Raw genomic sequence first — 8,978 nt, 5'->3', positions numbered from 1 at the left:
GAAAATTTGAACATGAATTCCTTAATGTATTTAGAATGTTGTCTATGAAACAGAATTTTTTAAAACATTTTCAATTTTACCAGGTTGACATTCGAACTTAAATTAATGGAAGCTTGAGACCAAAGAAAGATAAAAGTGAGTTTTAAAAAATTAATAAAAAATTTTGCTTCATATGCAACATTCCTAATATGTTCATCTTTAAACTTGTAAAATTTCAGCCCATTATCTGTTTTCTATGAAAAGTTATTTTTTTCTGAAAAATTGAGATTTAGCGAGCAAAAAAAAGTTGCAGAAATGGTAAAACAAGTTTTAAAAAGTAATATATTGTAATTACATGGTAACATAAAATATTTAATAATGGCCATAATTACATGTCTCTCCCTCTTCAAATTTATCTTTATCATTATACCCTTTTCTCATGGCTCTGAGCTTTTTTACGTCTTTTTAACACAGTCTTCTGTAACATAATCCGATTGTTTTACACGATGAATATCTTTATTTTGACTTCCCTCAGTAGTATAAAAACCACAACTTACACCTAGTTTAATAAACATAGGAAGTAGTTCTGTAGTACCATCATTATAGTTAATAACAGCAGAAGCTACAGACATTTTTAAAGTACTATTCCCAACATAAACTTGTTTCGGGCATTTTGTCCAAGTAATATTATTAAGAGACTCATTAACGTTTTGAGTTTCAACATGTATACACTTTTTCAAAAGTTCATTGCAACCAAGATCTTTAAAAGAAAACACTGGTTTAACTATTTCAGAGACAGCTGTTTCAATATATCTTTATTATATATTATCTTTGTAGGTTTTACCGGTATTTTTGTTTCTTTGAAATTTACACCACTTTTCAACTGTGCGAGGACAATACTGATGTCGTTTTTCAGGATCATCGTGCTTACTTGAATGGTGTAAAACTGCAGCAATTGCATTCTTCAATTAGAGGACTTATACCTGCTCGCAGAACCCATTTATAAATAAAAAACACTAAAAAATCTTTAATTATAACTCAATTTATACTGAACGAAGACTGACAAAAGGTTGACTACTACCTTCAGGAGCTCTGTTATGAGAACAATTTTAATGGTTTCAAAGTACAGCTTATAGCTTAAAATAATGTATAAGGTGAAGTCAAACATCTTGAGCATTGTTTAGCAAAAATTGAAGTTAAACACTTTTTTGGTTTAGGAGATATTGGAGAAAAATGTTGCTAAGGTTGTTGCTATGAAGCAAGAACCAAACTGCTCTTTACAAAAAGGGCAAATTTGATTAAGAAGATTTCTGACTTTTTGCAAAACGCATACTGAAATAGGTAGATTTAAGAATTCAAAACATTAATTTTGCTACATTTTTTTTTTTAATTTTCACGCAGGACAAACTCCGACCGAAACAATAAACGCTAAAGTTATGACCTTAACGTTTTCTGAAGTTACTGAAGATTATGTGAAGTGCTGGTTCTTAGAAGAACATTCCCACAACATCGCCTGATTTCTTTTTGTTAATTAAGTTTGTAAAACTTGTTAGTTTTGTTTATAGTGACCATTTTCCTATTTGCTACTTTAAGAAGTTAGCTTATGATGACTATCGAAATATTTTTTGCTCTTTTTAAATCAGGCGTAGGCAACCTCATTTTTGTCTGGACCCAGATGACTGTTTTTCCTCTGAAAATGGACTGAGTCAAAATATCCACCCACACATATATATGCCATCGCGGTATATGTTAGTGCATAGGACAGCGTGCACCTTATATATAAAAAATATAGTCATCTTCTTTTGCCTAATTACAGATTAACGATATTTCAATATGGATGGTGAACGTAGTAATGATGCGGCATATTTCATTGAATAGATTAACCAGCGCAGACATAGTAAGTCTTCAAAAAAAAATCAAAAGGCAACATAAAATAGAATGAATCATTGAAATTATAATAAAGCAACATATACAACAACATGTACAGTAACGTTTAAATATCATTAATTTAAAAGAGTATTTGTTTTGCAATTAAATTTTATTACTTAAACATATTTGCAGATAAATTACAAGATTTCATGGATTTTTCATTTGAATGTATGATTTAATGTATTTAATCCTCGAAAAAAACTGTTCTCACAAAATTTATCAAAATTCCAAAAATTTACGCTGTTAAACTCTTAAATAGAAGTTATACCGTGATTAAAGCCCTAAAAAAGAAAACAAGTCAATTGAAGCCCTGAAGTTTAATGCGTTGTTTCCTGGTGCATTATTTATATCAGCAATTATTGGACACGTAAATATAGCGAATGCGAGGTCAACTTTTTTAAAATTGTGCAAACCTGGTTTCAAGTTGCTTCTAAGTGTTGCTAGTTTATTCTCCGTAAAAAACATTAGCAATATTTTTATTATTAAATATTTTTGTTAAATATTAACTGCAAGTTTCAGCAGTATGACATGGAGCATTACCTCGCTGGAAGATAATTCCAATGTTTTTTTTGAAAAATATCAATAGAAGGCATCGAATAATTATCCAATATGTCTAAATATCTTTTAGAATCAAGCCTTCCATTGAATAGTTTGAAGTAACCAACACCTTCATGCGGCGTTTTTCTCAGCATTAACCAGTTTTTTCTTGAACCAACCTCAACGTTCATTTCATCGCTGAAAAGAACGTTTTATCACATGCTCTTAGACCAAATGTTATAAGCTAAACACCAGTTTTTCTTGTTTTCTGAGGTTTTTTCGATAGACCTAGTTTTTTGCAAGCAGCATGCCACATGTAATTGTGTTTTTGTTGTACTCTTCTAATTATTCGAGCAACAACACCAGAAGCTTTCCATTTTCAACTGAGATCAGTAGATGATAACTTTCTATTTTTTTTCACTTTACGAATAAGTGAACTTTCATTTCTTTCATTTAAAATACTGGGTCTTCTGGGACGTGAAAGATTTTCAATTTTATTGCATTCATGATATCAATGGATTATTCTGCTAACAGTTGCATGTTGGATTGTTAATTTTTGCCATTATAATTATTTTATATTATGAGATGTGTGTCAAAAAAAAAACAAGATAATTAGCGCATCGATTAATATTTTTATGAATATCAATATTTATTTGAAAGAAAATATGATTCTCATCAATTAAATTGTTTAAATTTGAAGAGTAAAACAAAGTCGAATGATATCAAAAGAGGCATGATGGATTTTTATTAATGACCAATACTGTATATATATATATATATATATATATATATATATATATATATATATATATATATATATATATATATATATATATATATATATCGCTACCCAGCTAAAAATGCTGGTAAAAAAAGGGTCATACTAAGAAATAATTTCATTCAATATATTCAGCTATTGTGAAATCAATTATTGAAGATGCGAGACAAAAAGAAGAAAAAAAAAGATAAAGTAAGATAATAGAGCAAAAATTATTTTCTCAATTTAAATCATTCGTCAAGTTTATAAAGAAATTGAGAGTCAAGTTTATAAAGAATAGAAGTTGTGATGATAATAATGACGTTGTGAATTGGTAAAAAATAAAAGTTTTGAAAAAACGAAAATAGAAATACATATAGTACAACAATATATAGGTATGTGCGTATCTGCGATTTACGGCACCGATTTTAAAGTTAAAATCTGTGACAATTTTTTCACCGCGTGCTCGAGGTAGGTGTCGTAAGGATGGATTTTTCTCGTCTTTTTTTTAGAATTTTATATTGACTTAGATAATATTTTAAAAGTAGAGTGTTGTAAGTTTATTGCAATTTGTTTTTTTTTTGCAGTTACTAACGTTTTTAGCGATTTCATTGCTATTGAAAACTTCATTCCTGTTCTGGAAGTGAATTGACATTGAAGGGATGATGGGTTTTTTTTCTAACTTTTGAACCAATTTTCTATATCTATTTTCTATGTACCTGCCAAGTTTTATTAAAAAATAATGACACGCTCATATTCTATTTTTGCACGCAGTAAAGGTACCAAATATTCTTCTGTTGGAGAGGTTGGGGGGGGGGGGATTCAAGATTATGAACATTTTGTATATTTGACTTTTTTATTCATTAAAAAATTGTTTTTTTAGAAAAATGAAACTTTATTTAAAATATTGGTGATTTTTTAAAGTATTCAAAACATGATTTACACACAAAAACACAAAAAAAACCATATTCTGTTATTAGTTGAATAAAAATATAATCGAGGCAAAGTAATGCGTTAAAAACTAAACAATGAAGTTCTATTATAAAACCACCGTAAGCCGAACGCTAATTTTTTAAGTTGGTTGCAGTTTTCTTAAGCATTCCTTATAATGAATTTTTGTCACTTAAATGGGCATAACTTTTAGTAGAATCATTAGTTTTTTATGAAATTTTCACCATTGTTATACTGATTGAAAGCTCTTTACAATGATGTAAAATAATTAAATAGCTGAATAGTTTAAAAATTTTGCACACATACCTACAATATACAAACCATACATACATTAGTGATTCGTGTACGAAAAAGTCAAAGATGATGATAGTAAGTAATAAGCATTCCTATTCCTATAAGGAACCCTAGATGCAGCAAAAGTCTGCATACATTTCCCCACTTCGTAACGTGCGTTCGTAAAGTTTTGGGACAAAGAAAAGACCTTTTGTTTACTTCTACATCATTTTTCCCTTTTATTTTGTTATTTTTTTTATACAAAAGCTGAGCCAATATTTCCAAAAAATCTTCAATTGGTCAAGCTTTTGAAACATTTGGTGTATTGATGTTTTGGTACAAATGGTACATTTTGTTCGTTCAACCGATCTTTTTGGCATAATGTAAACGAGCTAGATCTAGCAAAAAGATTTATTAAAGAACCATCATTATGCTAATAAGAACAGTAACTAAAGAAGAAATAATTTTTTTTACGTTGCGGAAGAGAAGTTTTGATGGCAGATTCTAGATCAAAAAGCTGAAATCTTTTTCGGTAATTTCACAATGCTCATTTTAAAAATAAATTTATATTTTTTATATATGAAAAAAATTCTGCCTTTTCTTTCGAGGTAACTGTTTTTTGCATTTTTCGAGGTAACTGTTTGATGCAGTAAGAATTGGAATTTTTGAAACAGATTTTGAAAATTAAGTCTGTTTTAAATTGAAGAAAATTCAACACTGCCATGTTAAACCTGGGATTAAAGCATTTCAATTCTGCTTTAGTATAAAATTACGAAGAATATTAAGGTATGAAAGTACAAAGAATATTTTAGTATGAAATTACAAAGAATAATTTGGTATGAAACTACAAAGAATATTTTGGTATGCATTAAAAAGAATATTTTGCAGAGTAAGTTTCAAAATTTCTAAGAAGTTGTGAATAATTACAGATCTCAATCACACCTAAGATGCACTTTATATTTCACCATGTCAGCCAGTTCATTCATGCAGTGAAAACAAAGATCTAAGAGATACTTTGACTGAGAGATGCAGCTGCTAAATCGCGAGGTTTGAATTATTTTGTTCTATCTCCCATTTTAAAAGTTGGGAGAAAATGAGTTATTAATTTTAGTAAGTAATAATTACTTTTAAAATACGCTTTACTTTTTAAATTTTCTTCTAAATAATTTATTTATCAGTTATTATTTCTTCAAAAATTAAAGCTAAAATTTTTAAGTAATTTTTACTTTTTAAAATAAAATCAAAAACTTTCTCTCAACGTTTAAAGTTGGAGAAAGAACAAAATAATTCTAACCTCGCGAAATGTGTCATCCTGATTACAAAAAGTAGATATTTTTCCGAAATAAAAGCCTCTTGTTTCTTATATTAAAAAAAACTAACACTGTAGGAATGCTCAGTCTTAAAATTATTACAAAATATAAAATTAGAAGAATGTGTTCATATACTTCTGTGAAAATTGTGTTGAATTTTTTAAAATGAAACTTTGACAATCAGTTATGCTCCCGTTATTCTTTCATGTAGAAAGTGTAATTATTCAATGGGCTTATACCCAGTTCACACTAAATTCTGTTTTAAATAAACATGTTTTATTGTAAACATAGTTTTATAATAAACATGTTTTCAGTTTTCTTGCGTTCAGATTGAACGTTCTTTAGTATTTATCTTAACGTTAGAAAATGGCGCTCTCAAAGAAAAACTTGATCTCGAAGTTAAGAGTATTATTGTACATATCAAGGAAAAAAAGAAGACTGCAATCACAGCACATACTGATAAACTGTATTACTGCTTATAATTTTGCTGTTTACAGAAAATTTGGACTAAACCTCGCAGTCAAAGCTTTTGGTACAAAACAATGGTAAACTGTTGGAACGAAGATGATTGGATAAAAAATATAAGAATGTCTAAAGCAGCCTTTAATTATCTGTGCAAGGAAGTTTCACCTTTATGCCTATACAAAACACTAACTTTCGTAAATCTTTGCTTTTAGAAATGAAGTTAGCTGTGACACTTTACTTTTTAAGTGGATCTGCAGATTACCGAACATTTGCCAATTTATTTGGCTTAGGAAAATCAACTGTTTGTACAATAGTTCACAGAGTTTGTAAACCTTTTTCTGATAACTTAATGAAGAAATACATTTCCTTACCCTCAAGGGAAGAAACAATGGAGATTATAGCAAGTTTTGAAAAATTATATGGTTTTCCACAAGTAGTTGGAGCAGTTGATGGATGTCACATAAGAATATAGGCTCCTCATAAAAATTCAGAGGACTATATAAACAGAAAAGAATATCACTCCATTATTTTACAGGGATTGGTGGACAGCAAGTATTTATTTAGAGATATTTTTGTAGGGTGGACTGGCAAATCACACGATTCAAGGGTTTTTAAAAATTCTCCCTTATATAAAGAGTGTCTAGCTAGAACCTCTTTACCTACAAACTTATCTAAAATAATTGATAATATTGAAATTGGTCTTCTTATCCTTGGTGATTCAGCATATCCCCTTAAAAATTGGCTTATGAAACCTTACTCAGATCGTGGAAATCTTAATATAGAAGAAGCAAAGTTTAATGTTTCTCTTAGTAAACGTCGTGTGGTGGTGGAGAATGCATTTGGAAGATTAAAAAGTCGATTTCAATGTCTTTTAAAGAGATTAGATACAACAGTTGAACACACAGTCAATATTGTTACAAAATGTTGTATACTACATAATTTACTTTGACAAAGCAAAACTATTTAAATGAATGGATTGAACAAACAGACATTGACTTAGTAAACCCTATATTAAACTACAGTTGCATTGAACTTGACAATAAAGCTGAGTTTACAAGAAATTCCATAAAAAAAATATTATTTTACAACTGTTAAGTTGTAAATGATTCTTTTCAAACAAGGTTTTAAAAGGCATAGTTTATTTTATTTTGAGGAAAATATAACAAAACAAAGAAATTGCTTCACATTTTTTTAATCATAATTAAAAAATCTATCTCAGTTCCGCTTTTAAGACGTTTAACATCCTTGTCATTTTGGACAAGTACATTTGGTAACTTGGTAATCAATAAAGATGCATTATCTTGAATTGAAAATTCCTCTTTTATTGTGCAAGTAAGTTTTTCTAGTGTCAAATCTGCCAATGAAAGTTCTATTTTAATAAAATATAAATCTTCAACTTGACAAACTTTTAATATAACACATGATTCTTCTTGTTTGTGATTTTCTAAATTACTTTCTAAAATTTTATGATCAATACCACCCTGAGAGGTCATAAATGTGTTAACAGTGGCATTTAATTGTTCAAACATTACATCACTTCTTGAGTTTTTCTTTTTGGATTTTTTAAAGTAAAAACTGTAATCTTTTTTTACCAATTCTTCAGATTTAGAACATGACGGAGTAGTTTCAATGTCTATATGTTCACAGTTTACTAACTCATTAACACAATTATTAAAATTATTCACTTCTGCAGTTTTTTCAATAATAACATTCATGCCTGAGGAACTTTTCAAAAAAGTTGGTAATGTGGTTGGTTTGTCACTAAGAACCTTATCAATTTCATCAAAGCAGGATAGATTTTTGGAAGGACCAGTCCCACTTGTATTTTGTTTATTATCAATATAATTTCGATATGCACTTGTCAATGTATGAATTCTTGTTTTACACATCTCTTCAACTCTGTCTTCATATCCAGAAGCTTGCAAGAATAGCAAAATTTCCTGCCAAAATATGAAGTTATATATATATATATATATATATATATATATATATATATATATATATATATATATATATATATATATATATATATATATATATATATATATATATATATATATATATCTTGTTGTAAAAAGTACAATTTATAAACATTCATTTCCTTGTTTATTCAATATTAATTCGTAATAACTTCTTGTCTATTTGTGATTTATTTAAACAATTTAGTAACGAGTGGTTTGATTTTATTTAACAAGTTTTATTTAACAATTTGATCCAACTTAACTGAAAAAAAAAAACAAAACAAAACCTTGTGCATGACTTCAACTTATCTTGGATATTATCTTCTGACCATTTACTAATTAGTATTTTTGTTTCCTCATCATCCCAATGTCTAACTCTCTTTCTAGATTTAACTTTTTCTTCAGCAACAGCTTTTTCCTCCGCCATTTAAAAACAGTTCAGGGTAATAAAACGCAATTAAAACAACCTCGCGAGGTTGTTTTATTAAAACAACTTTTAAACGTTGCGTGTTTTAATTAAACCAATTTTAAATTTGATGAGAACAATAAAATGTAAAACGCGTTTAAAATACGACAATTAAAACGTGTTTTATCGTCAGTATGAACGGGGTATTAGCCTATGGCGAAGCGCCGCACAGTGGAAAATTGTAGAGCAATAGCATATCATAAATGTTTTTTATGATGTCGCTACTGTCATTATATTTCAATTTTATTTAATAGTTTAATAGTCAATCATTACTATAATGCAGGAATTTCACATAATTTTATGTAAAAATAAAAGTTTTGAAGCCCTACTGTTTATTACTTTTGCGGATG

General features: G+C 28.5%; 1 protein-coding gene across 2 annotated transcripts; it reads right to left on the bottom strand.

Annotated features, from left to right (window-relative positions):
- Window positions 1-7,371: 7,371 nt before the first annotated feature.
- On the bottom strand, window positions 7,372-8,659 carry LOC149894548 (uncharacterized). Of its 2 annotated transcripts, none has more exons than XM_090076960.1 (2): window positions 8,449-8,659; window positions 7,372-8,159 (listed from the first exon to the last, which is right to left on the bottom strand). In XM_090076960.1, the coding sequence occupies exons 1-2, from the start codon at window positions 8,587-8,589 to the stop codon at window positions 7,383-7,385; spliced, it is 918 nt and encodes a 305-aa protein (XP_089933086.1). In that variant the 5' UTR covers window positions 8,590-8,659; the 3' UTR covers window positions 7,372-7,382. The 2 variants fall into 2 exon arrangements, with proteins under 2 accessions (XP_089933086.1, XP_089933085.1); XM_090076959.1 differs by having other exon boundaries at window positions 7,372-8,141; window positions 8,450-8,624.
- Window positions 8,660-8,978: the final 319 nt, after the last annotated feature.

Source organism: Hydra viridissima, unplaced genomic scaffold, assembly GCF_058129835.1.
Source record: "Hydra viridissima isolate aposymbiotic clone 2 unplaced genomic scaffold, HvirCarnegie_v1 scaffold_1, whole genome shotgun sequence".
Taxonomy (NCBI): Eukaryota; Metazoa; Cnidaria; class Hydrozoa; order Anthoathecata; family Hydridae; genus Hydra; species Hydra viridissima.
Note: the sequence above shows the minus strand (reverse complement) of the source record. Positions and strands in the feature narration are given on the sequence as shown.

Bases quoted from the DNA above. Each gene is read 5' to 3' on its own strand.
- LOC149894548 (XM_090076960.1), bottom strand. From the start codon at position 8,589: ATGGCGGAGGAAAAAGCTGTTGCTGAAGAAAAAGTTAAATCTAGAAAG. The intron at 8,160-8,448 runs TTTTGTTTTGTT...ATATATATATAT, and splicing joins AGTTGAAGTCATGCACAAGG to AACTTCATATTTTGGCAGGA.